Below are 27,304 nucleotides of genomic sequence, written 5' to 3'. Positions count from 1 at the left end.
AAGAAGCCAACTCTGGGCCAGTCCTACCATCCTGGCCGTTTGGACCTCTATCCTGCTAATTTTTCTCCCTTTGCAGCTCGCGTATCCCAACCCCAGGTACCAGGGCTCAGTCACCAACGTCTCTGTTCTGTCCTCGTCCCAGGCAAGCCCTTCTTCCTCCAGCCTGAGTTCCACTCACTCAGCACCATCCCAGATGATTACCTCTGCCCCTTCCAGTGCCCGAGGTAAGGACTGCAGGGCGCTGCTCGCATAAGGGAGAGGAGAGAGCCTCATGGGCGCCCCTTGTCCTCCTCTCATCTGTGGCTATGTCTTTGAAAGTGGCCCTGTGACTTAGCGAGTGCGCACCTATGCTTTTAGCATCAGGGACTTGAGGGCTTCTACCTCCAGACCTTTTTCTCTGGCTTCAGACCCTGCCCGGGGCAGTGGTTGCAGCTGTGCTGCACCGAGGTAACCAGCCATCACATCTCCACCTCAGTAAGAGGACACACAGCCCAGGAGAAGGCTTAGCTCTTTCTCACTGAAGTGTTTGTGAGAATAAAGCACAAAGTTAAGGCAAAAGTGAGTTTTGTCTTGAGTAATCAAAGATGATGAAAAAGTATGAAAACTAAATGTGAAGACTAAAATTAAGCCTGGAAAACATTATTCTAAATGGTAGCAGCAACCAAAAACACTTTGTTCAGCTGGGAAAGGCTTAATCAGGAGAGATGGCTCTGTAAAAGGCTACTTGTTGTTATTGCTTGATTTCTTATTCAATCGAATAAATACTGGTCTCTGAGAGGCAGCAGCTTTTCCTGACTCTAGTTCCTGCAGTCAGGTTTGGTTCTCTGTCCTTTTAGATAAAGATACTTGTGGTGGAATGGAAATTAGCTAGGGTGACTAAGACCTAGTGCCCCCACGGCGGTCTGTGTAGTACAGCAGCAATAGCCAGCTACCAGCTGTTGCTTCCAGGCTTCAGACAGAAGGAGTCTGTTCTTCTCATTATTATGAAGACAGGGAAATAACACAGCTGTATGACATAGATGATCATTAGGAGGGAAAAAGAAACCCTCTTCTTTCAAAGCACACAAACCTGAATGAAAAGAAGTTGTTGCTTAGTTGTATCCGACTCTTTGCAGCCCCATGGACTGTAGCTCCCGTGGCTTCTCTGTCCATGGAATTCTCCAGGCAAGAATACTGGAGTGGGTTGCCATTCCCTTCTCCAGGGGATCTTCCTGACCCAGGGATCAAACCTGAATCTCCTGCATTGCAGGCAGATTCTTTACCATCTGAGTCATCCATGGCCCACAATAGGAGTGAGAGAGAGAGAGAGATGCAGTGGCCAGTGGGGCCACTGGGAAAAACCTCAACAGACAGCAGAAGGGGGGTTGAGGTCGCAACAAGAGCAGTTACAGACTTTCCCCAACAATGGCCCAGCCCCTCATTTCCTGTGTAAGAAAACAAGTCCGATGGGGGACTTAAGTCTATCCCATCAGTTCGTGGCCAAGTCGAATTTGGAGCTTTGAGTCTTTACACTCGCAAGCCCCCAGTCTGGTGCTCATTCCACTTTGGTGATTGCCTTCCCAACGTGGACTAAGGTGCTAAAAGAGGGGAGCCAGCATCTGGGAGCAGGTATTTCTAGTATGAAAGATGAGAAATGACCCACTACATGGTACACGTGGAAGATGTGTCAGTATGTGAGGGCTGCAGACATAGAGAAGGAACGGTGATTTGTACTGGTAAAGAAGGCACATCAAAAGGTGGTTTGAGGAATGAGAAGGAAGGAAACCCTGAGAAGTAGGCTGTGAATGCTCTAGTGCAGGTTAGCATTTGCAGTGCCTAATGAGAGCTCCTGAACAAAGCTGCAGAAACAGATTTTGTAATCTAATCTGTTGTGTGGGTTCTTTCTTAACCTGAGCACTGTCTCAGATATACTCAGCCATATCTAAGTCATCTCTGACCCATGATCATTGATAAAAAATAAAACAGAGGCAGCGAGGGGTGAGTGTTGTACCTCACTTCCACTCTGAGTGCTCAGACACTTCCTCTAGGCAGTGCCCGGCACTCGGTGCCCTGGAGAGGACAAAGACGCCATCAGGGACCTCACAGGCTGGCTGGTACCACCTTTGTCCTTCCAGCTAACCGTTTACTGGTGTATTCACTCAATCAAGCTTTTACAAGTGCTCAGTGAGAAGTGAGCATTGCTCTCGCACCATCAGGGTTGAATAGAGAGAAGTTATGTTCTCCCTGTTTGGAAGTAATCCCTCTTTATTTCAAATGACTTGGTTATCAGTTGTTGTTCAGTCGCTAAGTCATGTCTGACTCTGTGACCCTGTGGATTACAACACACCAGGCTTCCCTGTCCTGTAAAACCGCCAACCAGTGGCTTGAAACAATGTATTCTCATCTCACATGGTTCTGTGGGTTGATAGGGCTTCCTGAGCAAGTTCTCAGTTGCAGTCCCTCATGAGCTTGCTGTCAGATGTCACTGGGGGGGGGGGGGGCTGGAGTCGTCTCAAGAGTCAACTAAACTGGATATCTAAGACAGCTCTCTCACGTGGCTGGCAGTCAGTTGTGCCCGTCCACCAGGAGTTCAGCTGAGGCTGTCAACCTGAGTCCCTATGTCGCTTGAGCTTCTCACAGCATGCAGCTGACTTGCCCAGAGCAAGCATTCCAAGACACCCAGGCAAAAGCTGCAAGGCTTCTTACTCCCAACCTTGGAAGTCCCAGAACATCCTTTCTGCCACATTCTGTCAGTTGATCCCATCACTAAGGCCAACCCAAATAGCAGGGTAAAGAATAAGACTGCACCTTTTGATGCGAGGGTGACGTGTGTGTTTTAGGGAGGGAAGGCATCGATCGTCACCATCTCTGGAGATAAGCTATCATGATGGCCAAACTCCAGAATATCATATAATGAAAGCCTGATACAAAAGTAAACCAAATGGTTAACTAGGTGGTAGTTGGTGGTTTAGTCACCAAGTCGTGTCTGACTCTTGCGACCCCATGGGCTGTAGCCTGCCAGGACCCTCCGTCCATGGCATTCTCCAGGCAAGAAGACTGGAGTGGGTTGCCATTTCCTTCTCCAGGCGGTCTTCCCGACAAGGGACTGAACCCATGCCTCCTGCATTGGCCCTGGGAGGCCCAAAACGTGGTAGGCGCAGTAGTAGGCGCACTGGGGGCACAGAAGAAATGGGCTGGCCCACGCTCGGGTTTGTGTCTGATGTTACAGATGAGGGGAGGGCTCTCATGGAGAAAGTGCTCCAGAGAGTCCTTTCCGTTGGAGTCACTTTCCCCACTCCCAGGAGTGGTCATGACACCGGTAGCTTCCTTGCTGTGCCCGTTGATGTTCTGCAGTGGTTCTTGTTGCTTTGGAAACCTTCAAGGTGAATGGCCTGCAAGGCACGGTCTTGTAAGTCGGCAGCGCCCCCTGGTGGTCAAAAGGCTGAGCGAGGCTAGGAGATTTTGATTGAATCCTGAATATGTTCAGGACTTTCCTGGTGGCTCAGATGGTAAAGCCTACAATGTGGGAGACAGGGGTTTGATCCCTGGATCGGGAAGATCCTTTGAAAAAGGAAATGGCAACCCACTCCAGTACTCTTGCCTGGAAAATCCATGGACGGAGGAGCCTAGTGGGCTACAGTCCATGGGGTTGCAAAGAGTTGGACATGACTGAGTGACTAAACTTTCTTTCTTTTCTTTGAATATACTCACTCATGCTGGGGACTCAGCCTCCCTGAGGTTCACCAGACTACAACTGAAATAGTTTGGAAGTCCTGTGATGCAGAAGCCCTTGTGGTATTTAAATGTTTTCCTGAAAAGTAGCCACCACTCTCACCTACTGTGGTTTTGGCCACCTAGGGAAAATAGCAGTGGGAAGGAAGCTAGAGTTGGAAAATCTAATGTTTGCACAGAGCACCTGTCAGCCCCTGGGGCCGGGTGCTGCCCTCAAGCCTCACCCTGCAGCACATATCAGGATGTTGAGTACTCAGATCCAGGGTTGGCCTGGTGAGCCAGACCATGAGCTCTGTCAGGTCAGGGACCAGGGCCAAGCTGAGCAGGGCAGCATACCATGTTCCAGCCACGTGCCTGGTATAGGATGGGTATGTGACATGAGTTGGCTGTCTTTCTGCACGCTATCTCTCTGCACGCTATGTGTGGGCAGCCCTGTCCAGGGCTGTGGCCAACAAGATCCAGGGAGCTTTCAGAGTTTCTTGCTGCGAAGGCACTGTGAAAATCAGTGGGAGGAACCCTTTTCTTTTTTTCTTTACACAGCCATCTTTTTGAGATTGCCTCAGAGCACAAGTTCTGAAAAAAAATATTGATAGGGGAGAAAAATCACCAAATAGTAGAAATTCAGGCCGTTTCTTTTTTTCTTTTTTTTTTTTAATAAAGCATAGTTTACTCATTCCCTTATCAATGAAGGATAGTTTTTAAAACCAGGCCTTAAAGCCAGTTCTGAGGCTCTACAAACAGTATCACTCAGACCAGCTATGGAGGAAGTTTACGTTAATAATAGCTGCATTATTGGTTTTTAGTATGCTGACTTCTTCAACATACTTAAGCCTCATCTTTGGGACTAAAATGAGTATTTAAAAGGCATTTCTCAAGAATTCCTGGCCACCTTTTTAGTTGTGCCCTGACAGTGCCTAGAGGGCACCCCGACAGGAAGGCCCACACAAAGCCTGTAGAGCTGCAGGTTCACCTCTCAGATGAGCTTCACTAAGAGAACACTACACAGGGGGAGTTCACCCACTTGAACCAGCCAGAGGCTGCCAGGCTTCCAGTGGACAAGTCGACAGCACTGGGGTCCAGGTGACCTTCCCACGAGGGATCCAGAAGACCCCACTAGTTTGACATGGACATGCCTCTGTCTGGAACAATAAGTGATGCACATTTGGAGGGCCTTCTAAATTATATATTCCTAAGGGAAGCCTGCAAGTTTTTTCTCACCACTTCTGTGGAAGGTCCCTTTGAGGACCACCAGTTGACAGGTTACTGGGCGTGTAACCATGGCCTGCATCAATGGGGACTAAGCCACACCACATCTGGCTTCCGTAACAGCCCCTCAGTCCTGTCCAGTTCAGTTCAGTTCAGTCGCTCAGTCGTGTCCGACTCTTTGCGACCCCATGAATCGCAGCACGCCAGGCCTCCCTGTCCATCACCATCTCCCGGAGTTCACTCAGACTCACTTCCATAGAGCATGAACCAAGTCAACTTAGGAGCCTGGGTTAAGGTCCCACAAGTCCCAGAGTAGCTCCATGACTCCCAAGTTCACTGAAGGGCAAGTCTCAGAGTGAGGAACCCTGGAGAGCCCCCTGTGTGCAGGGCCCCGGGCCCTGAGCCGCTTGGGCTGAGTCTGCAGTATGATGGCCAGGAAGGCAGAGGCCAGGCACAGGAGGCCTGGAATCTGGGGAAAGGTGGAAGGGGCCAGCTGAGACAGGGCCAGTGGTGTCTGGAGAAGGTAAGTGTGTGGAAACTATGTCCAGTAAGAACTGTGCCTTTCTGTTATCTGAGTGTGTGTGTTTCTGTGTGATGGCTCCATTGCAAGCTAGCCTGGGCCCATGCCTGGGCCCCGAGAGAGCCCAGCACCCAGGCCACCCCCATTTCCCCTGAGTGCCGGAGACGCAGGGCTCCCAGGGCCCCAACTCCAACTCCCAGTTCTCCTCACGATCTGCCCCTGAGCAGGGACGGGGCCGTGTCAGCGAGTCCACGTCACCCCAGTCTGCAGTGTGCCTGCCTCGGCTGGGATGCCCAGTGCAGCCCCCTCACCACCACCACCACCCAACCACCAGGCTCCACTTCATTCCTCCTGTGCTTGCCGAGCGCATCCTCACCCCAGCTGCAAGGGGACACCGACCCTGGGTCACTGGCTCCCCGGGATGCATGCCCTCTGGGCCCTCCATCTGTGGCGTGTCATCTGTGCGTGATTGTTCTCACTTGGTTACAGGCTCTCCCTCTCTGCCAGATAAGTACCGCCACGCCCGGGAAATGATGCTGCTGCTGCCCACACACCGGGACCGCCCAAGCAGCGCCATGTATCCAGCAGCCATCATGGAGAATGGACAGGTAACGGAGCCAGCCTGCTGACTGCCCTTTGCTGCAACTGTGCTGGCCTGAGCTCCCCTCATTGCACTTGCTGGGCTTTCTGCATTGTCCATGCCTCCCTCACGCTGCCGTGAAGACCCTCCTGGATGGGAGCAGCAGTGAATGTGGAGACCAGCATCTGTGCTCAGTCCAGATGGAGTACAGCTATGGGTAGAGTGGCAGTGGGGTTGGACCCACCACTGTCTGTGTGGCTGTCTGTTCTTCTGGCCAGCGTCCTGAACTCCTCATCTAAAACACAACCTGGCAGAGAAAACTGGTTCTTTTCTGTCCAGAGAAGGCAGTGGCAGACATGGGTCTAGAGACTGGCCTTCCTCCGTGTGTGCATGAAGGACATCCCCACAGGGGCAAGCTCTGCCTCTTCCATTCATCCGTCCATCCGTTTGTCCATCCGTCCGCCCAAAGCCCCTCTCTTCCCGTCAGGACCCTCCCCACACCATTTGCAGAGCTCTGCAGATATCCCGTATGGGGCCTTGAACAAGAAGCTGCAGCGACTAGCTCCTTCCCTCATCCAGTCTGCCCTGCCCTTCTCTCAGGGGCCATGAGAGTCACCTCCAGTGACTGTTACCCAGTCCCAGAGTGCCAGGACCTTCTCAGCTCCCTGTGCCTGGGCAGCCCTGCCAGGTGGAAAGAACAGGTCTGCCTGGAAGCTACCCATGGAACAGCGGGTCATGTCTGTGACCTCAGGCCTGAGTGCTGCCCTTCCCCTCACACGGGCCTGTGCACATGGGGTGTCTCCAGGAGGCCAAACCTGCCAGGCTCAGGGGTGCAAGGGATCCCCGTATCCTTCCTACCCGTGGGTCTCTTGGCAGGACAGAAGGATGCAGTTAGATGCTCTCAGGAGCTTGTGTCCTCCTTGTTGGCCATGTGCAGGACAGCCTGGAGCCCAGCCAGGCCCGGGGGCGGTGGGGGAGCCCCAGACATTGCACAGTTGCACAGGGCAGGACTCGGAGCCAGACAGCATGGACAGTTTTCCAACCAGCCTGACATTTGCAGCGCATCTCAAGCATGAGCTGTCCCACTGCTTTGATTGTCCTGGTCTGGCCCTAGAATGCCCTGGCTCCTGGGGCCCATGACGCCCCCAAGATGTAACTGATTGTTGTCACCTTTTGATACTTTTCTCCTTCCCTCAGCTGCCAAACTTCCAGCGGGCCTTGTTCCAGCAAGTGGTTGGACCCTGCAAACCCTGCAGTGATCCCAATCTGTCTGTGGCCGAAAAAGGTACGATTCTTCTTCCCAGGTGGCCTCCTCTCCTGTCTGTCCCCATCCTGAGCGTCTGACTCTTGTCCCTGAGCACAAGCTGGCCAAGGCTGAGCCATGCTTTTAACACTCAGGCCATTTTGTCTGTCCAGAGTCCTGACCAGTTCCTGTGTTCATTACTTAACCCATGTTTGGCTTGATGCTGAGGTCTAGATATTGTTTGTATCTGCAGCTCCCCAGGACCCACCCTCTGAGACGCCCCAGCTGTCACCTGCCCTGAGCTCACCTTCATGGAAACTCAGTGGGCACCCACTCCCCAGGGCGCCTCCCCACCAGCCCCAGAATTCAGCAGGCCCTGTGGATTTGGTCCCTCTCCACTCAGGCCCACAGGGACCTCTCCTTGTTGTTCAGAGGAGGCCTGTGGCCAAGCACATCCACAAGAATAATGAGAAGGGACAGGTCATGGCAAAGTGAATTTCCCAGAGACAGTCCCAGGCACCCTGCGGGACTTCAGTCCTCCTGTAGCCACCAGGCCCGCAATAGCTGAGCATCCCTTTTCCACGCTGCAAGTCCATCAGCTGTACCATGAAACCAGGCAATACTTAGAACAGAGGCTGGTTACAGAGAGTGGAGTTCTCTACTCTACGTTCTGCTCCAGCCAACTGATGGAAGAACCAGACTTGGGCCCATATAACCCCAGCCCAAAGTCCCAGACATGGATACCTGAGTTCCGTTTAACACAGGACAGTGCCCGTGTGGGGCCTATGCCCAGCCCACCTGCCACACACAACCAGGCTGAGCCTATCCGCCCCTCTCCCTGCAGGTTCCCCTCTCCTCCACCTGGCAAGTTTAGGGCACTCTTGGTCCCTAGCATTGCAACCTGTTGGCCCATCAGGACGTGTCCCTCCAAAGCCATTGTCATGTGATCACACCTCCTCACCACGTGCCGTCTACTGTCTGCTGTCCCCATTGTCACTGCTCCTCCTCTGCTCAGCATGGAGGATGCACCTCTGCGTCGTATTTGAGAACACAGCCGCGTTCCACAACCTCAGTGCCTGGGAGGCCTCAGCACCTGGTGCTCAACCACAGTGGGCATGGAGATAAGATTCTGGCTGAAGACGCCTTCCTAGCCTCAGAGTTGCACATCCCCAAAACACGTGGCTTTCCTGGACCCCTGCACTTGGTGCCCCCAAACCGAGTGCTCCTGTGGCCTTGAGGGCTGGGAACCACAGTGGCTTCTCTTTGCCGGAGTTGTGGAGCGGTCGCAGATCTAGCTGAGAGCACAGACGGGCTCAGAGCTCAAGTGGGTGCTGGCAGCCAGACCAAGACCTGACGCCTGCCAGACCCAGAAGAGCTTCAGGCTTCAGACCAAGCTGCAGCAAGGAGCTGGATACGCCCACCCGCCAAGTGTGGGAAGCAAAGAGGGTTGTCTCAAAGCAAAGGCTAAGCCCAGAGCAAGCCCATTTGAGCCACAGGTCCAGAGCTTAGTGGGCAGTGAGCTAGACATTTGCCTTGGGGGACCCAGTGCCACAGTCATAACTGCCCAGGTCTCTGCTGCTCCTCCAGAGCAGGAGCTGTGTGCTCTTGTCACCATTCTCTCATCGTCGGGATCTTGAGCCCCCTGATGGCTCCACGTCTCATTTTACGGATCTCTCTTTCCCAGGCAGTGACTCCCAGACCAGGCCAGTTGACCCTTGAGGCTGCTGTGCACAGGGGACCTCAGACTGGTGGTGGTCCACAGCAGAGAGAGAAAAGGCCAGGACACAGGCGGCATCAGCGCTCTTCTCCTAGGATAGGTGCAGCATCTGAGATTCTCCACCAGCCCCTGTGCGCTGGTGTGTGTTCACGCGTGCTCTCACGTCTGCAGCCCCACGGACTAGCCCACCAGGCTCCTCTGTCCACAGGATTTTTCAGGCGAGAATACTGGAGTGGGTTGCGTTTCCTTCTCCAGGGGATCTTCGCGACCCAGGGATCGAACCATGCATCTCCTGCATTGGCAGGCAGGTTCTTTACCACTGAGCCACCCAGGAAGCCCTGGTGCTGTATGGCAGAGGTTCACTGGCCTCACTGGTCAACAGGAGGCCAAGGGCAGGCTGGATAATTTCTGGTTGACGTGGAGTGGCTCTGGCAGGTGCCTTTTGTAAACCACTGCAGCCTTGCCAGCTTTCTTCCCCTCTAGCATTCCTGCCCGCTGTTTCCTTTGAGCTCTTGTGGGTGAATTTGTGCAGTCCTGCTGTTCTTGTAGGGCCAAGATGTGCATATGAGAATTCAGGCTGTCAGAGCCCCTTTGGGGAAGCTGCCCAGACCTGCCTCCAAGCTTCTTATTCCTCGAGGTGTGATGGCTTTCTGTGGAGATGGAACTTTTCCTTTTCCGGAGAGGGTGCCTTAGTGCTGAGGACCAGGAAGCTCCTGCCACATCTTGGGGAGAGCCTGTATGAGAGTAGGCCTGTCCTGGTCTCAGGGTGGTTCAGGCTCTCTGGGGAAGGCTTTCCGGTGGAATCCATCTGGCACTCACCAGAGTCAGAATGAATGCCTGTCCACCCAGTCACTGCCACCTCTCCTCTCCGCCCCCACCGCTGTCAGCCAGTCCATGAGACTGAGCCACGCTCCTGAGATGTGAGGCTGTGAGGCAGCCGAGTTCTAGCCTGACGTTCTTCACCAGTGAGGAGGACCAGGATGGACGTCTCCCACTACCTCATCCTTCGACCATGTGGGGCCCAGCCCCTGCTGGCCGCATCCTCCTCAAAGGCCAGGCTCCCTCCTTCCCAGGGCCTCTCAGGTGCCCTTTAGGCCCTGGCATTGTATTCCCCACTCAGGCCCTGGAGTGGGAAAAACCCAGACCCCACCTTCCTCAACGCCCCCTTTAGCTGTGACTGCCTCAAAACAAAGCTCTCGATACTGAGAGCTCTGTCAGAGAAAGGGCGTAGCTCTCATCAGTAGCGGCGGTTCTCTAGTAATTGGCAGATGGTGTTCACGTATCCGCTGCTGCTCCTTAGACCCTGTGATCCAGCCATCCCCCCGCCCCCTCCTATCGTCCTCCTCAGCTGTCGCTGAAGGGCCACTGTTCCAGCCCTAGACTCCTTCCCGTCCACAGATGGACACCCTGTGTTACTGTCTGTCCAGGGCCCACTCTATCCACGGCATGTGGGTGCCAGGAACTGGGCCTCTGTGCTTCAAAGCACCCAGGGGCTCCACCACCCGCCATCCTCTCTGGAAGCAGAGGTCCCTGCTGGACCCGGCCTGACCCCTGGCTTCATACTCTTTCCTGCTGCAGGCACTGTATGAATACCAGTCCTGCCTAGAAAACTCCCCAGCATCCCAGGCCCAGCCAGTGGGCTCAGAAGCAAAAGGGGTGGGCAGAGCTTGTAGCTTACTACAGGTTCTTTGAGGGCCCAGGCCACGTACCAGCTGTGGACACAGGCATCTGCTGCTGCTCACCCATCCTGCTCCCCACCCATCCTGCTCCCTGCTTCCCCATGGGATCAGGCCCTGGGAGAGCCCTGACTCTTGATCTTGGTCAGAAGCTATAGGGCGCACGGGCACACCTGTTCTCGCACGCACGCACTCGCCTGCATCTCCCTCTCCCTGTCTCTCTTCTCTCAGTCTTACCAGCCTGCCCCACTCTCCTGTTCTCTTTTTCCCTCCTAGCAAGCCCGGGAGGCTGCCTCCTTGCTGTACTTCCTCTCGTCTTGCCTCCTCCCGAGTGCTTTTCAGACAGCAGCTGACTCTAGCCATCCTCTTCAGTGGCATCTGCCGTGGCCACTTTCCCCATGGGCCACCACTGTGTCTTGCTGGGCCAGTGTTTTCTGTCTCAGGAGCTGGCGTGCCATGCCCATGTGTGCTGTACCGAGTGCACACCTGGAGAAGGCCCAGGCAGTAGTAGAGGACTTCCCCCCCCAACCAGAGGCTGGCTTAAGAAGTAACCTCCCTTCATGCCATCTGTTTTCACCCTTCAGCGGTGCCAGCAGCCCCCAGCAGCTGGAGCCTGGATAGCGGAGCCCGCGAGGCCCAGCCCTTCCTGTCTGCCCACACGGGGTGCATCCTGGCCCCCCCAGTGCCTCCCCGAAGCCTGCTGCATGGTAAGAAGACCTCCAGCGGGTCCCCCAGGTAGTCCCCAGTCTCAGATCCTGCTCAGGGGTGAGGGCAGGAGCCCTCTGGGCTGAGAAGATGAGCCGACTCAGCCGAGGAAAGAACCCCCTCACCGCAGCCTTGGGGTCAGTGAGGTCTCCAAGTGCAGCAGGTACACTCAGTAAGGCCTTCCTGACCGCGGAGGCTGAAGACGTCGAAAATGACTCCGCAGGCTGTCATCGCCCCGCAGCAGGCGGAGGGCCGCTACTGGCTGTGGCCTGTCATTCTGTGGGCTCTGATGCACTCGGACTTCTCGATCTCCTGTGTGGCATGGGTGTCTTTACTCCAGCAGCCTGTGTTTTGAAGAATGTCAGTGAAGAGAGAGGTTTTCCCATGGCTTCCAGTGCCGAGGGGTCGCGGGAGACTCCCGTCTGTGCAGTTGGCCCCGCCAGCTCTGCTGTGATGCAGCCCAAGAAGGGCCCAACTGAGGCTCTGCTTCTGTGTCCTCTGCAGGTCATTACTCCCTACACTTCGACGCCTTCCACCACCCCTTGGGTGACACCCCCCCAGCCCTCCCCGCCCGGACCTTGCGCAAGGTAATGTTCTGAGGTGACAGCCCCCAGGCTGTGAGGGGAGAGACCCCTGAGGTCTGCCTCGCCTGTTCCTCCCAACAGCCCAGGCTGACAGAAGCTGGGGGTGTCCAGAGACATACTTGGGGTACAGGTGACCCACGTGTTGTGTAACAGACGTAATGGGGGTGGAGAGGTCAGAGGGTCCTGCAGACAGCAACATACGGTACCCAGTGTGTGAGCCAAGAGCAGTGAGAAGCCAGAGGGTAGATATCAACACACCACAGTTCACAACGTGAGGAAATGTTAACTGTGGGAGGTCATAGAGCACTTAAACTGGAGTCAACTCAAAACAAGAAGCATCAGATACCAAACCTCTATGTGAAACTCATTAATTTTTCTGCAAATTGGAGAAGACTGTCACAGATTTTAGCAGCAGAAGGCACTCATCTGGTCCATGGCCCTCTAGGGTTCTTTCTGCCCTCCCCGACGGGCCTGCCAACCCGGCCCCTTCTGTCTGTGCCCCTAGGGCCACAGCCAGAAGCCTGGGACCTAGCTTCACAGGGCACAAAGGCAGGGCCATTTGCAGGCCACAGAAATGCAGGTGATTCTGGGGCTCCATAGGCTTGCTGGGGCCAGGGGGAAGGCAAGGGCTTGCTGATGGCAAAACAAAGAAATACGCTGCTGATGAGGATTTTAAAGCTCATTAATACAGGAGGCTCTGGGTCTTCTCGGCACGGGGCGGGCATGTCAGCCTGTCTGGAAAGAGCGATTTTCACACTTCTTCCTTTTCTTTCACAGTCGCCCCTGCACCCTATCCCAGCCTCCCCGACCAGCCCCCAGTCAGGCCTGGATGGCAGCAACTCTACGCTGTCTGGCAGTGCCAGCAGCGGCGTGTCTTCCCTAAGCGAGAGTAACTTTGGGCACTCCTCGGAGGCCCCTCCTCGAACCGACACCATGGACTCCATGCCGAGCCAGGCCTGGAACGCTGACGAAGACCTTGACCCACCTTACCTCCCCGTCCACTACAGCCTCTCCGAGTCCGCTGTCCTGGACTCCATCAAGGCCCAGCCGTGCCGAAGCCACTCGGCCCCAGGATGTGTCATCCCTCAGGACCCCATGGACCCGCCTGCGCTGCCACCCAAGCCCTACCACCCCCGCCTGCCGGCCCTGGAGCACGACGAGGGTGTGCTGCTGCGAGAGGAGGCCGAGAGGCCTCGGGGCCTGCATCGCAAGGCCTCACTGCCTCCCGGGAGCACCAAGGAAGAACAGGCACGCATGGCCTGGGAGCACAGCCGAGGGGAACAGTGAGGGGCAGGGAGGCAGCTGGGACACCACCGTCAGTGAGCGGCTTGCCCAACCACTCCGGGTCAGAAAAGCAAGTCCCCCCGCAGGGAGCCCGAGAGGCCTGGCACTCAGGAGAGAACCGCCCGAGTCTACGTTCTACTGCCGTGAACTCGTGTGTTGCCATGTGCAGAGGCCACAGCAGCATGAAGGGTTGTGGCTTCTCTTTTTATTTCATTTTCTACATTTCCATTTCTATGGGTTTTCCTCTTTCCTTTGTGCAGTAGATGCTGTCTTCCTCCTGCAGTTTCAGACCACATGGAGCTAGATGGAGATACTGCACCACAGAACGGCTTCGCAGCTTCGCGGGGCCCCTGGGGCAGGAGCCCAGGGCCTCCCTCCAGGGCAGCAATGCACAGAATGGAAATTGCACTAGGGACCTCTTCCTTTGCTGCATAGACAGAAGAGCTCATGGTTGTATTCAGGGATTGCAAGGACCACGTGGACTATGTCACAGGTGGACAAGGGGGCTACCAGCCATTTTGCACAAATGCCTGCTCTTCCATCCAGGAGTGTGCCCCTGGGGCTGGCGAGGCCAACCTGCCGGCACAGGCATGTGACAGCCTAACTGCATGCCCCGGGCCTACTGCCAGGCTTCCGCGGGCCAGCCCCGCCGCCGCCTCTACCTTGGACTTCCCCTCCATCGTTTCTGTTTCTGACCTTTCGCTCCCCTCCACTCCTAACATACCCCATGCCCTGCAGGAGCCCCCTGGTGCATGGATCTGCAGCGGTCGTGTCCTAGCCTCTGGAGCTTGAGTGGGGGTTGGAGCCAGAGGGACTGCCCTTACCACCTTCCTCCCCAGGGCCCGGGCAGCCATGTGTTGAGAGACAAGCTGATAGAGTGAGGCTGGGGTGTGGCAGGGCCGGAAATCCTCTGAGCTTTCGGCCAGCGTGCCTGTCCTCCAGCTCCTGAATCAGGGATTTTCAGCACTACCTCTGAGCAGCGGGGTGGCTGCCCAGCCAGGCTCCAAAGGCCTGAGGACTTGCAATCAGGTTCAGCAAGCTCCTGGGTAAAAGGCGCAGTTGGCAGGGAGGGGGACTTCCCCTCCTAGAAGCAGAAAGCCACACCCCTCCCAGTAGCCAAGTGCAGGATCCCAGCTCCAGGCCCATGGGACCACCACTCAGGGTTCAGGGTGAGCAGGAGGGCAGTTTCTCCAGCCTCCCCAGTCTGTTGGGCAGAAGGCAGTGGTGTCTTTATAGGAAACTTTCAGGTCAGGGCACTGATTTTCCTCTTGGCTTATTAGTTGGGGGAATAGGGTGGGGTGGCAATAGTATTTTACCAGGGTGCTTCTAAGTTACTTTTAAAAAGTCTACAAAACATTTATTTGCTTGAGTTCACAACTTGACAGTCACAAGGCTGCCTTCTCCTCGTTGAGCAGGTACGTTTTCCGTTAGTTCCTCTTCCACTGGCCCATCTGACTTCCCTGGTTAGGGTGTCTTTCACTTGTAAACAAATGCCAACTTGTTTAACAGGAATGCCAGCAAGTAACTTATGAGCTAAGATGGGGGGCCATGTTACCTTCAGGGCGTCTAGGAGTGTTCTATCACCAGTGTGGGTCCTTTTTGATACTTGAAGGGTGACTCCAAGCAGAGTGGGTCAGTCCAGGCAGGCCTGAACCATCTGTGTTCCCAAGTGTAACAGTGGGGGACTAGCTTTGGATTTCTTAGATAGTTCATATTTAGATTTTAGGGCACTCCTGAACCTCAACCCCTGGACAAGGCAGTCCTCCTGTAAGAACATCTTCCTTCTCCACCTGGTGGTGTGAGAGGGTAGAGAGGGGAGTGTAGGTTTGTTTGGTCTTGCCTTTACAGGGTGAGCCAGGTTTGTCTTTTCCCTCTCCATTTTCCCAAATTCAATGAAAAGGACATATTCCAAATTCCTTTCCTTGGAGAATCAGCCAGTCTGAAGGGAAGTGGGAGGCCAGAGATGAGAATTCTCTGAAAAGATTGTGAAATACTGATTTTCATTCTTTCAAGCTTATTTGTAAATACCTATTTGAATGCTGTGTATTTGTACAGGAATTTGAGCAAAAAATGTATAGAGTGTGCTGTCCAATTGGTATTCAGCCCTATAAATGTGTTTTTAACCTCTGGCATTCTGTGCTTATTTAAAATAAGAAAACTTCTAACCATTTCTTTTGTGTATTTATGTTTAAAATAAGAAGTGACTTAATGGTCTTACCTGTATCAGAAAGCAAAGTTAAAAGAAAAAAAAAATTTGTACTAGTGTCCCAAAAAAGTATTTTACTGTATATATTGTGGTAGCATGTTCTCAATCCAGCAAGTAATGTGAATTTTAGATGTAAATATCTGCCACTTGACTTCCCCCCTTTCCCCACTCCCTTGACTGCTGTTATGTGAATTAAAAGATGAATACCTGATACTGACCCACTGAATTCACTGAATGGGAGCAGCCGCCAAGTGCCCGCCTCCAACCCTTGTCGCTGGGCTCCAAGCCCTTTTAGCCCCATAAAAATCTCTTTTCCGTCCTGAGCACAGAGCCAACCTTTTCCACGTCCGGCCTTCAAGCACAGGGAGCCAAGACTTGCACCGGAAAGGAGGGCAGCCGAGGGCGCAGAGCGCTCAGCTAGAAAGCAAGAGAGAAAACCAGCCACCTCGGCCAGGCTCCCGAGGCTTGTGAGTAAAAGGGGGAAGAAGAGGTCTTCCTGGCGTGGGGGACAAACCTCTGAAGCCGCCAATCTCCCCAGTAAAGCGGGATGGTTCCGAACTCAAAGCCAGGCAACCAATCCTGGCCCGGGCGCCCCTCTGAGCTCTGGGAAGGCAGCCTGGAGGGGGAGCCCCTCTTACCCGACATCTGTCCGCCCCGACTGGGTCCTCCTGTCTACCTGTCGGGGCAATCTGGACTCTTCCTCACCGGTTCCCCAAAGGCTGGTTCCCCAGCCCACCTGGTCCCTTAAGAAAAAAGAAAGAAACCTCTTTGTAGCCTTGCCTGTGGCCGGCCGCCCTCCCTGCCTGTTGGGTTGCGGCTGACCACAGAGCCCCTGACCTGCACCACGAGTCGGGACCACAGCGGGGAAGTCCGTGGGGTTCTTCGGGAAGACCTGGGGCCCAGAACAGAGAGTACACAGAGCAACTGAGCAGGCGCGAGACAGCGGCCGAATTCCACTCCAGCCTGATGGAGCTCCTCCTCGGCCTCAGCCCCTGCCCCTACCAAAGATGGCGACAGAGCTGCTTCCGCCGCCTCTGCGGCCTCTTCCTGCGAGCAGCCCCGGTTCAATCAGCGGTCGACAACTGTCTAGGGCGGAGGGCGGGCGATCCCATCAGCCAATGAGGAAGGGTAGCGTGGAGCCGCTCTTCTGGGCTCCGAGGAGCGTGGACCAATGGGGGAACGGTGTGTGGGAGAGCGTGGGGGGCGCCAGCCAATAGGGAGCCACGGCGCGCGGCCGGGACCTGGGGGCTGCGCCGCACGGCGGGCGCGGTTCAGTCCGGCGAAGGCGGCAGAGGCGGCGGGTTGTGGAGGATGTGGGCCACCCACGGGCTGGCCGTGGCGCTGGCTCTGAGCGTGCTGCCGGCCAGCCGGGCGCTGCGACCGGGTGACTGCGAAGGTAAGGCGGAGTTGGTGGTCCGAGCGCTGTGGCCGGCCTGGCGGCGGTGCTGAACTCATCCAAACCACCGAAAGGCTGAGAGGCCGGGGCTAATGCGGGCGGGGGCGGCCGGCCCCAGTGGGGTCTGCCAGAGGAGGGACCAACGCCGGGTCCAGAAAACATTTTCTAGGCCTAAAAAACATTGGTCTGACGAGGAAGTTAGGACTAGATGGTACAGTTTGGCCTGAAACTGAGATAACGCCGGAATTTTGGTCCTTTACCATCACTGGGCAGAAGCTCCTGGGAGCGGTTCTGGCTAAGGTGGGGAATCCTTGAGGGCCGCCCGTGGGCACCGCGCCTGGTGTGATATGATAGGGTTGCAAAGATTCACGTTGGGGTTCGGTGTTGCGTTTGGAAATGAATAGCGTTTGCATCGTTTTTTTCTCTTCGGCCTCTAGTTTGTCCATTTATGAGGTCACAGTGAGCCTATCTCAAGGACACGTGTTCAATCTGAGTTTAAACTTTATGGAAATAGCAGGGAGGAGCTGTTTGTGGGTCATTAGGTGATGCTCGTTTCCCGCATCCCCTGGATGTACTCGGGGACCCAGCAGCCCGGAGCACGGTTCTGTCTACCTGTGGGCACCCGAGAAAATCCGGTGGTAGAAAAACTCACCTTTTCTCCGTGTCTCCTATTAAGATTGCTGCTGGAGTTCCCGCCTGGTGAATTGGCCTGCAACTTGGTGATGACTGGAGCATCTTCCTTGTCTTTTTCAGTTTGTATTTCTTATCTGGGAAGGTTTTACCAGGACCTCAAAGACAGAGATGTCACATTCTCTCCAGCCTCTATTGAAAAAGAACTTATAAAGTTCTGCCGTGAAGCAAGAGGCAAAGAGAATCGGTTGGTAAGTAGCTGTTTAGCCCTCTCCAGGCTGTTCCTGGCCAGCGTTTTAAGAATCCACTTCCCAGGCCTGGAGGTACAAGACCCCGCCCACTTGTCTATGGAGGAGGCCAGCTGTTGTGTCAGTGAACTAATGTGGGTCTGAAGTGCTTTCTGTATTCGGCTGTTGGGATGTTATCCTCTTAGTGTTGATTAAGCACCTACTGTGTGCTGGACACCGGAAATATCAGGGGAGAGCAGTGACAGGCAAATGATGGCAGTGGGATGCAAGTTGTGCAGAAAATGGACCAGGAGGGTATGGTAGAGAGGGTGGGCACTAACTTAGACAGTAGTCAAGAATTTTTCTGAGACAGGGTCATCATCATGGAGGGGTAAAGAACATTACAGGCAGAGGGAACAGCCAATGTGAGTGCCCAGAGGCCAGAGCAATCTTGGCACGAGTGAGGACCGATGATGATGATGGAATGGGCACAGGGGAGGTTAGGGCTGAATTAAGTACAAGAGCCCTCATGAAACAATAGTTTTGGTAGCCTCAGCTTCCCTGGCAGTCTCTGGTTTGTCTTTCTGTTTAAAGGTTTGAACCTTGGTGCCTTTTAAATTCATCTGGTGGCTGTCAGTTCTGGGACCAAGTGTGTACTAAGAGCCTGGGGTTTATGCTCAATCTGACTGCCAGTACAGGCAGGGCGTGGGAAAATGAGGTCCTGGCAGAGACAGAAGATGTTTTAAGATGTCAGTGTGCCTTGGAGGAGATAGCTCTCAAGGGGTGCCTCCTGAAGGCCATTGTCCTTTCTTGCCACAGTGCTACTACATTGGGGCCACAGAGGATGCAGCCACCAAGATCATCAACGAGGTGTCCAAGCCCCTGTCCCACCACATCCCTGTGGAGAAGATCTGTGAGAAGCTCAAGAAGAAAGACAGTCAGATCTGTGAACTAAAGTATGGTGAGTGTGGCATTATTTAACCAACACTGAACCCTCTCTGTGCTCAGGCATTAATGAAGTGTACTTTCTAGCTGGAGTAGGCAGGTGATAAACTTAGAGTCTTCATGCGTGAGTTATGTAGCAAGGTTGGTGGTGATAAATGGGCAAGGGCACAGACTCAACTTTGCATCCTGGTGGATGGAGGTCAGAATCCGCCTCAGTGAAAGTGCAAGTTGCTCAGTCGTGTCTGACGCTTTACCACCCCATGGACTGTACAGTCCATGGAACTCTCCAGGCCACCATCCTGGAGTGGGTAGCCTTTCCCTTCTCCAGGGGCTCTTCCCAACCCAGGGATCAAACCCAGGTCTCTCCCACATTGCTCCAGGAGATCTTCCCGACCCAGGAGTTGAACTGGGGTCTCCTGCGTTTCAGGTGGCTTCTTTACCAACTGAGCTATCAGGGAAGCCCAGGAGGTGACATTTCAACAGACTTTGAAAAGGAAGTGGGGGATTAGCCACTGGCACAGCTAAGGGAAGAGCATTTCAGGCAGAGGACACAGGCAGATGCAAAGGCAGGCAGTGCCATGCCCAGTGGGTGGGCAGGTCATGGAGGGCCTTGGTTTTAGTCTGAAGGAAGATGAGAATGTTGGGATTTGAGCAGAGAAGGGATGTCATCTGACTTGGTTTTGATAAGCTTGTCCTGACTGCACACTCTGAAGGCTGAGTGACCAGAAAGAATCGGGGCCAGAAGAGTTGTTCTCTTCCATAAAACTGAAACAGCACCAGCATGTTTTACCATGAATTGAGTGTCCAAGGGCTGCGTCTTAGCCCGTTGTGTCAAGGATAACTGGTCTTCTGAGAGTGATCCTAGTTCAGTGTTTCTGGCACAAGGTCTGTCTGTGATCACAGGTGGTCATGGAGAGTAAGCTCCTAATTCAAGAGCCCGACCAGGGTCTGTGTTGGGAAACTGAGGCTAGGGGATCTGTCTGCTCTGTCACCCTAGAACTCTCATTCTCCAGTGCCACGAGCTCTACCGCGACTGTTTAGTAAGAGGCACTTGGAGTGGGCGCCATATTCCTCCTAGAAGGTTCCTTCTGTAAGGAGCACATGGCCTCCATCTGTCCCTGCTGCACTGCATGTCTGGGGTGTATCGTGCCAACGTGAGACCCGCCTTCCTGGTGAAGGGGCCTGGGCCAGTCCCCGTCCTGGGGGCACTGGGCACTGACACCTGCATGCACCTCTCCCCCTACAGGCAATAGGCCTGCTTGTTTCAGGTGACAGTTTGGCTGTGCAAGGACTGTTGGGGTCCGCAGTTGCTCCCACCCAGCTGGTTATTCTCCCTGCTCTCTCCTCCAGACAAACAGATCGACCTGAGCACAGTGGACCTGAAGAAACTCCGAGTTAAAGAGCTAAAGAAGATCCTGGATGACTGGGGGGAGACGTGCAAAGGCTGTGCGGAAAAGTCTGACTACATCCGGAAGATTAATGAACTGATGCCTAAATATGCTCCCAAGGCAGCTAGTTCACGGACTGATTTGTAGTCGGCTCGACCCCTACTGCTCCTGAGGGAGAAAATACTTCATTTGTGTCTACCCCAAACAGCCTTTTTGTAATTTATTTTTTAGGCAGGCTCCTGACAAAGTCAGGTGTGAAGCCTGGAGCTTTCCTGATGATGCTGGGTGTACAGCGTCCCCTTGGGGGAGATTCACTTTGTTCTGTTGCCCATTTAACTCTAGGACTTCAAAGTATGTCTGGGATTTTTTTATTAAAGGAAGAAAATTTCTAGCTGTCCTTGAAGAATTAAAGTGAATACTGAAATAGGGTTTTACCCATGATGAAGATTTCACCGGTTTATGCTTTCCGGTTTACAAAGAGTTTTCAGGTATATTCACATTTGTCTCTCAACCACCAGGCAGTGCTGGGATGCCAGGACAGGACATGGGGCCTGCCGGGCTGTGCAAGAGTGGAGAGGTTCTCAGGGAGGAGGTGGGGCTTGATACCCCCAGCGCACAGGGACTATCTCGAGAGGGGGCTGGGTTGCAAGCAAGACGGGTTTAATGCAGTTTTCTGCAGTGATGACTTCAGTAACTGAGTATGTTCAGTACTATCACATTCTGAAGATACTCGGCCTGGCTACCTCCATCAGCCACTGTCCAGATCTGGCCATCTGCTTGCTCAACTCAGTTTGTGGTCCAGTGTCAACCCTAAGCTTCTGGTACCTAGTTGGGATTTTGCAAGATTGGCAGGAGCTGGTTTTTACAAAGAGCCAGTGAGAGGCTGTCTTTTGCCTTTGTTTACCCAAGATAGGCCTAACAGTTGAAGTCCTGAAAGGGTGTCCCTGGAGTCTGGTTTTTTAGTTGCTCTTTTGGGGGTTGGTGCACAGGAAACCCAGTGACCAGCATGAACTGTGACTCAGTGGATTGCTCCTCCTGCCCTCAGAGACCACCACAAGGGGAGGACTAAGAAACTGCGTGCATGCTCTGACCTCGGGTCACGTCATTTGTGCAGTTCCTAAATTCAGTTTGCCAACGTAAAGGGCCCTCAGCCGGCTGTGGGGTTCACTAATGGCTGTGAGCAGCAGGCCCACAGTTTTCAAATCTGAGAAAAGTAAGAATGCACTTGTTAGGCCAAGTGTTCCCTATTTGGAGGAATTAGATGGGCTGTTATGATCAGACAAGCAAAGTGTTCTGAGCCCCTGAAAGGTGTTGAGAAACTGCATGGCTAGAACCAGCAGCTGAGTTCTGGTGGCCTCTGTGTCCTCCAGGTTACATCAAACAGGGAGGACAGCCCAGCTGCCACCTGAGGGTGATCCCCAATGTTATCTTTAAAAGGGTTAACTCCTGGAAGCCGCCTAGGAGACCTGGAACGTTAACAGGTGTTTCTTGTAAGACGTTAATCTAGTGCACCTGCGTTAGCTGCTGCAGGCGCTCCTCGCAAAGGCTTCTGGTCGTGGGAGGGCAGAAGCGCATGCGCTCTTCCCCACGCCTCGGTTTCTGTGGCTTTAAGTTGGGTCAGGTCTTGTGAAGCCTCTGGTTAACTCTCCATGGAAAATGAAAGTTTCCCTGAGGGGGCTTGGCACCTGAACAGGATTTCTCCATGTCACCACCATGGAGGTGGATACGAGAGCACTGGCCAGGGAGAGGTAAGCATGGCAAACGGTAGCCTCTGGGTTCGGCCTTCTCTTCCCCCTTGGCTCCGTGACCCTGCCCTTACAGCCCTCTGTGTACTCGAATGCCCAAGCGGACCCTGTTCCCACCCTAGAAAGTGAAGTCTCTCAGTCGTGTCCGATTCTTTGTGACCCCATGGACTAACCTATCAGGCTCCTCTGTCGTGGGATTTTGCAGGCAATAGCACTGGAGTGGATTGCCATTTCCTTCTCCAGCGGATCTTCCCGACCCAGGGATCGAACCCAGGTCTCCCGCATTGTAGACAGACGCTTTACCGTCTGAGCCACCAGGGAAGTCCACCCTAGAAAGCACAGGTTTTGGATTTCTGTGCCCAGCCAGGGACCCAACAGGTCTCACCGTCGTGCATAGCCATGGTTCTCAAGGCCTTTCGGGCGGCTGCCACGAGTGAACATGAATGCAAGGGATATTCGAGATACGGGGTGTGGGTTCAGGTTGTTAATGCCGGACCCAGTCAGTAGATGCCAAGGAAGGGCTTAGAGGTGGTCACCCAAACTTAGTCCTGGGATTGGGGGAGTATACTATAAAGTTCAAGGCCTGGAACACCCACGCCTGTGAGGCCTCTAACCAGGAGACAGAGGCTTCTGTCTCTCCAGAGCTCCAGTTTCTGTGGAGCCCCGGGCCTCGGCCACGCCATCCACAAGGTGGCGCCAGAGCTCACAGTGCGGGCGTTCTCGCCAGCTAGCCACAGGGTCACGTGGTACGGGGCGGCGCAGCCCGATGACGCACGCCCGGCGCTGCCCTCGCCCCGCCCTCCATAGGGTCACGTGGTCGGCCGGCGCAGCCTGATAACGCGGCGCCCCGGCCCTCAGCGCAGCTCCCGCCCCGCCCTGTCGCCGCGCCGAGTCCTTTTGTCCAAGATGGCGGCGCCGGGGGCGCTGCCTCCTCGGCCGCCGCCGCCGCCGCTGTGAGGGGCCTGCGGGCCGCCCGCCCGCCAGCCGCGCCGGCGCCATGAAGAGGCAGAGCGAGCGAGACTCCAGCCCGAGCGGGCGCGGCTCGTCATCGTCGGCCAAACGGCCGCGGGAGCGCGAACGGGAGGCGGAGGCGGGCGGGCGGCGGGCGGCGCACAAGGCCTCGGGCGGCGCCAAGCACCCCGTTCCAACGCGGGCCCGCGACAAACCTCGCGGTAGCGGGGGCAGCGGCGGTGGGCATCGCGACGGCCGAGGCGCCGGGGACGCGAATCACCGTGCGAGCAGCGGCCGCTCCTCGGGCTCGGGCGCCGGCGGCGGGGGACGCGGCGGCAAGGCCTCAGGGGACCCAGGCGCTTCGGGCGCGTCGCCCCGCGCATCTCCACTACCGCCACCTCCGCCGCCGCCCGGGGCCGAGCCCACGGGTCCCGGCTCCTCAGCGGCTGCACCCGAGTACAAGACGCTGCTCATCAGCAGCCTGAGCCCCGCGCTGCCTGCCGAGCACCTCGAAGATCGGCTCTTCCACCAGTTCAAGCGCTTCGGCGAGATCAGCCTGCGCCTGTCGCACACGCCTGAGCTGGGCCGCGTGGCCTACGTGAACTTCCGGCACCCGCAGGACGCGCGTGAGGCCCGCCAGCACGCCTTGGCCCGCCAGCTACTGCTCTACGACCGTCCGCTCAAGGTGGAGCCCGTGTACCTGCGAGGCGGCGGCGGCGGCGGCGGGAGCAGCAGGCGAAGCAGCAGCAGCAGCGCCGCCGCCTCCACTCCGCCCCCGGGCCCGCCCGCGCCCGCAGACCCGCTCGGCTACCTCCCGCTGCACGGCGGCTACCAGTACAAGCAGCGTTCGCTGTCCCCGGTTGCCGCCCCTCCGCTGCGGGAACCCCGCGCCCGCCACGCTGCAGCAGCCTTTGCTCTAGATGCGGCCGCGGCCGCCGCCGCCGTAGGCCTATCCCGGGAACGGGCCTTGGACTACTACGGGCTGTACGACGACCGCGGGCGACCCTACGGCTACCCGGCCGTGTGCGAGGAGGACCTGATGCCCGAGGACGACCAGCGGGCCACGCGCAACCTCTTCATTGGGAATTTGGACCACAGCGTGTCAGAGGTGGAGCTGCGACGGGCTTTCGAGAAGTACGGCATCATTGAGGAGGTGGTGATCAAGAGACCCGCCCGTGGGCAGGGCGGTGCGTATGCCTTCCTCAAGTTCCAGAACCTAGACATGGCCCACCGGGCCAAGGTGGGCATGTCGGGTCGGGTGATAGGCCGCAATCCCATTAAGATAGGGTACGGCAAGGCCAACCCCACTACGCGTCTCTGGGTGGGTGGCTTGGGACCTAACACCTCACTGGCGGCTCTGGCCCGGGAGTTTGACCGTTTTGGGAGCATTCGGACCATTGATCATGTCAAGGGAGATAGCTTTGCCTACATCCAGTACGAGAGCTTGGATGCAGCCCAGGCCGCCTGTGCTAAAATGAGGGGCTTTCCCTTGGGGGGTCCGGACCGCAGGCTGCGCGTGGATTTTGCCAAAGCAGAGGAGACTCGGTATCCCCAGCAGTACCAGCCCTCCCCGCTCCCTGTGCACTATGAGCTACTCCCCGACGGGTATACCCGGCACCGGAACCTGGATGCCGACCTGCGGGTACGGGACAGGACCCCTCCGCACCTCCTGTACTCAGATCGAGAGCGGACCTTTTTGGAAGGGGACTGGACCAGCCCCAGTAAAAGCTCTGACCGCAGAAACAGCCTCGAGGGCTACAGCCGCTCAGTGCGCAGCCGGAGTGGTGAGCGCTGGGGAGATGGGGACCGGGGCCTGCCCAAGGCCTGGGAGGACAGGCGGAAGCGCCGGAGCCTCTCCAGTGATCGCGGAAGGGCCACCCACTCCCCTTACGAGGAACGGAGCAGGACCAAGGGTGGTGGGCAGCCTGCGGACCGAGGCTCCGACCGCACCCCGGAGCGTAGCCGCAAGGAAAACCATTCCAGTGAAGGGACCAAGGAGTCCGGCAGCAACTCCCTCAGCAACAGCCGACACGGGGCGGAGGAGCGGAGCCACCACCACCACCACGAGGCTCCCGACTCTTCCCACGGGAAGAAGACCCGAGAGAGCGAGCGCAATCATCGGACCACTGAGGCCGAGCCCAGGCCTCTGGAAGAGCCAAAACACGAGACCAAAAAGCTCAAGAATCTTTCAGAGTATGCCCAGACGCTGCAGCTGGGTTGGAATGGGCTTCTGGTGTTGAAAAACAGCTGCTTCCCGACATCTATGCACATCCTAGAGGGGGACCAGGGGGTGATCAGCAGTCTCCTCAAAGACCATACTTCTGGGAGTAAGCTGACCCAGCTGAAGATTGCCCAGCGCCTTCGCCTGGACCAACCCAAGCTCGATGAGGTCACACGGCGCATCAAGCAGGGGAGCCCCAATGGCTACGCAGTGCTCCTGGCCACGCAGGCGACCCCCAGTGGGCCTGGCTCTGAGGGGATGCCTGCAGTGGAGCCTGGCCTACAGAGGCGGCTTCTCAGGAACCTGGTCTCCTACTTGAAACAGAAGCAGGCTGCAGGGGTGATCAGCCTGCCAGTGGGTGGATCCAAGGGCAGAGACAGCACAGGCATGCTCTACGCCTTCCCACCCTGTGACTTCTCACAGCAGTACCTCCAGTCAGCGCTGAGGACACTGGGCAAGCTCGAGGAGGAGCATATGGTGATAGTCATAGTGAGAGACTCGGCCTAGCCCAAGCCTGGCTGCGCCGGCCTGTCTGTCACTCAAGCAGTTATTTTAAAGTCTGACGCGGCTGCCCTGCACCCCCTGGCCCATCGTACACCCTTGATTTGAATTCTCTGCTGGGTTACTCCATTTCATTTGGTAGGGGACCAAAGTCCTATCTCCCCACCAAAAACTAAGTTCTTAGGTTTGGGTTTTTTTTTTTTTTTTTTTTTTTACCGTGATGAGAAGGGACTCCTGTCGTGTCGGCTTCTAGTGTATGAAATACTGTCTGCTGTGTTCTGTATTTTTTTATTTTTTGACTAACTGTATGGAAAATTGTCAGTAAAGCCTTTGTCAGAGGATGGATTTTTAATCCTGTTCAGAGTCCTGGTTTAATCATACGATTTTCTCGAAGGATGGAAGACTGTCCCCCGCTGCCTGCACACAGATAGGTGCCTTCCGGCATCTTTCCACTGCCGGTGTGTCTCCCAGCCCTGCTGCACTGGTGCCTGTCAGCCCCCAGCTCTTGGGGCTGTGGCGGGGCTCCATTCACAGGAGTTTCTAATTTGGTCTGAGAGCAAGTGGGTTTCATTTCAGACCCTGCCATGCAGCCTCCATAGAGCCCACTGCACAGGAAGGGGTTAAGCCTAAGTCTAGCTAGCCGCTGTGGTGGTGTCTTTTTTGTTTTCCTGCCGTGAACAATCTGTGTGTCCGTCAGGTTGAAGAAAGCACCTAGTTTGCAGGCGTTTTTGAAAGCAGGTAGACCTTCGCAGTCGTGGTGTGGTAGTCATGGGAGGAGCAGTGCAATATTGGGGTCTTGGTGCCTGGATGTGCCCAGCTTCCTCCCCTCGTTAGCCTCCCTTCCCCCCCTTAACGCAGCAGCCTGCGGATACCCAGGTGGAGACCGCGCTCCTTCGGACTCCCAGGGGCACCGGTGGTCCCACGTTGGAGTGGAGGGTGGAAGGCCACTTTCCTTGGTTAATCCCTGAACTTTTCCCAGTGCTTGTGAATCCTGGCTTTTCTTACGATCGTTCAGGGCTGGTGTGGGCCTCTGCCCGGGCACTGGAGCAGACTGAGGGACATGGGACCTCTGGCCTGAAGAGTTTTTGGTGGAGGACAGTGGGTTAGGAAGATGCTCTTGTAAACCGACATAACTTTCTTTCTCAGGTGCAAGGTGGGCGCTGGTGCCCAGGGCCTCCTGCCCTGATACTGCTGAGGTACGGACCACTGGAAAATGGGGTTCCTCTCTGGGGAAGTGTCACAGTTGCTGAGGTGTCGGGCAAAACCCTAGCAGGCTGGGGAGGGGAAGACGGCTTGCAAACAGCCCTGAGCTCTCTGACCACGTGTCTCTACAGGCAGCATGGCCAGCGTGGCAGAGCCAGCAGTGTCAGGGACCAGGGAGGGACGTCAGTCATAGAGCAGTGGCCACCACAGAACAGCCCAAACACTTTTTCGGAATGTTTGTGGCAGTTTAGATGGTCCAAAAGCATCACTGTCAAGGCTGAGGGGGAAGAGATGCTCCAGTAAGGGAAATGAGCCCCCGGTGACCAGGAACCAAGGGTTCTGGTGACGCACTGTCCCCTCTCTAGGTTTGGTCCACTACCCTGGCTGCCACGAGACAGCGCAGGTGTTTTGAAAGTTGGTGAGATGGAGGCTGGGGCTCGGTGTGGACCTCACAGAGAATACAGGCCTCTCCACAAGAGCAGTGAAAGGTGACTTTCTGAGACCTTAGAGATTTAAACGGGAAGGAAGGTGCCTGGGGAAACACTGCTCCCTGGGCTTCAGCTGTTGCTAGTGAACAAGTGCGTTCATAATGTGCAACACAGGAAGTGTTCAATGTGTGTGTTTGTGCTTGAGTTTCAGCCACATCTGCCAGGTATCTGAGCAAA

The 27,304-nt window shown here is 55.6% G+C and overlaps 3 protein-coding genes and 1 long non-coding RNA gene across 6 annotated transcripts in view; 3 read left to right on the top strand and 1 right to left on the bottom strand.

The window, feature by feature from the left end:
- DOCK3 (dedicator of cytokinesis 3) overlaps positions 1 to 15,643 on the top strand; it is a 291,789-nt gene extending 276,146 nt beyond the window's left edge. Inside the window, exons 49-54 of the mRNA XM_069561103.1 lie at positions 77 to 224; positions 5,945 to 6,045; positions 7,215 to 7,302; positions 11,238 to 11,360; positions 11,863 to 11,945; positions 12,720 to 15,643. Of these exons, the coding sequence (XP_069417204.1) occupies positions 77 to 224; positions 5,945 to 6,045; positions 7,215 to 7,302; positions 11,238 to 11,360; positions 11,863 to 11,945; positions 12,720 to 13,229 (1,053 nt within the window). The 3' untranslated portion in view covers positions 13,230 to 15,643. The remainder of the gene's footprint in view (positions 1 to 76; positions 225 to 5,944; positions 6,046 to 7,214; positions 7,303 to 11,237; positions 11,361 to 11,862; positions 11,946 to 12,719) is intronic.
- LOC138424353 (uncharacterized) lies at positions 13,412 to 16,483 on the bottom strand. Of its 3 annotated transcripts, none has more exons than XR_011250764.1 (4): positions 16,270 to 16,435; positions 16,071 to 16,175; positions 15,651 to 15,849; positions 13,412 to 13,653 (listed from the first exon to the last, which is right to left on the bottom strand). It is a non-coding gene; the product is annotated as an uncharacterized lncRNA (long non-coding RNA). The 3 variants fall into 3 exon arrangements; XR_011250763.1 differs by lacking the exon at positions 13,412 to 13,653 and adding an exon at positions 14,558 to 15,200 and having other exon boundaries at positions 16,270 to 16,483; XR_011250762.1 differs by lacking the exon at positions 13,412 to 13,653 and having other exon boundaries at positions 15,487 to 15,849; positions 16,270 to 16,444.
- Positions 15,790 to 20,415, top strand: MANF (mesencephalic astrocyte derived neurotrophic factor). The gene is made up of 4 exons (XM_069561111.1): positions 15,790 to 16,828; positions 17,582 to 17,709; positions 18,505 to 18,646; positions 19,981 to 20,415. Exons 1-4 carry the CDS (start codon positions 16,744 to 16,746, stop codon positions 20,163 to 20,165), a joined length of 540 nt encoding a protein of 179 aa, XP_069417212.1. The 5' UTR covers positions 15,790 to 16,743; the 3' UTR covers positions 20,166 to 20,415.
- Positions 20,416 to 22,582: 2,167 nt separating this feature from the next.
- On the top strand, positions 22,583 to 25,788 carry RBM15B (RNA binding motif protein 15B). The gene has a single exon (XM_069561107.1). It carries the CDS (start codon positions 22,761 to 22,763, stop codon positions 25,440 to 25,442), a length of 2,682 nt encoding a protein of 893 aa, XP_069417208.1. The 5' UTR covers positions 22,583 to 22,760; the 3' UTR covers positions 25,443 to 25,788.
- The last annotated feature ends 1,516 nt before the right edge of the window (positions 25,789 to 27,304 follow it).

Source organism: Ovis canadensis, chromosome 19 (genome assembly GCF_042477335.2).
Source record: "Ovis canadensis isolate MfBH-ARS-UI-01 breed Bighorn chromosome 19, ARS-UI_OviCan_v2, whole genome shotgun sequence".
Taxonomy (NCBI): domain Eukaryota; kingdom Metazoa; phylum Chordata; class Mammalia; order Artiodactyla; family Bovidae; genus Ovis; species Ovis canadensis.
Note: the sequence above shows the minus strand (reverse complement) of the source record. Positions and strands in the feature narration are given on the sequence as shown.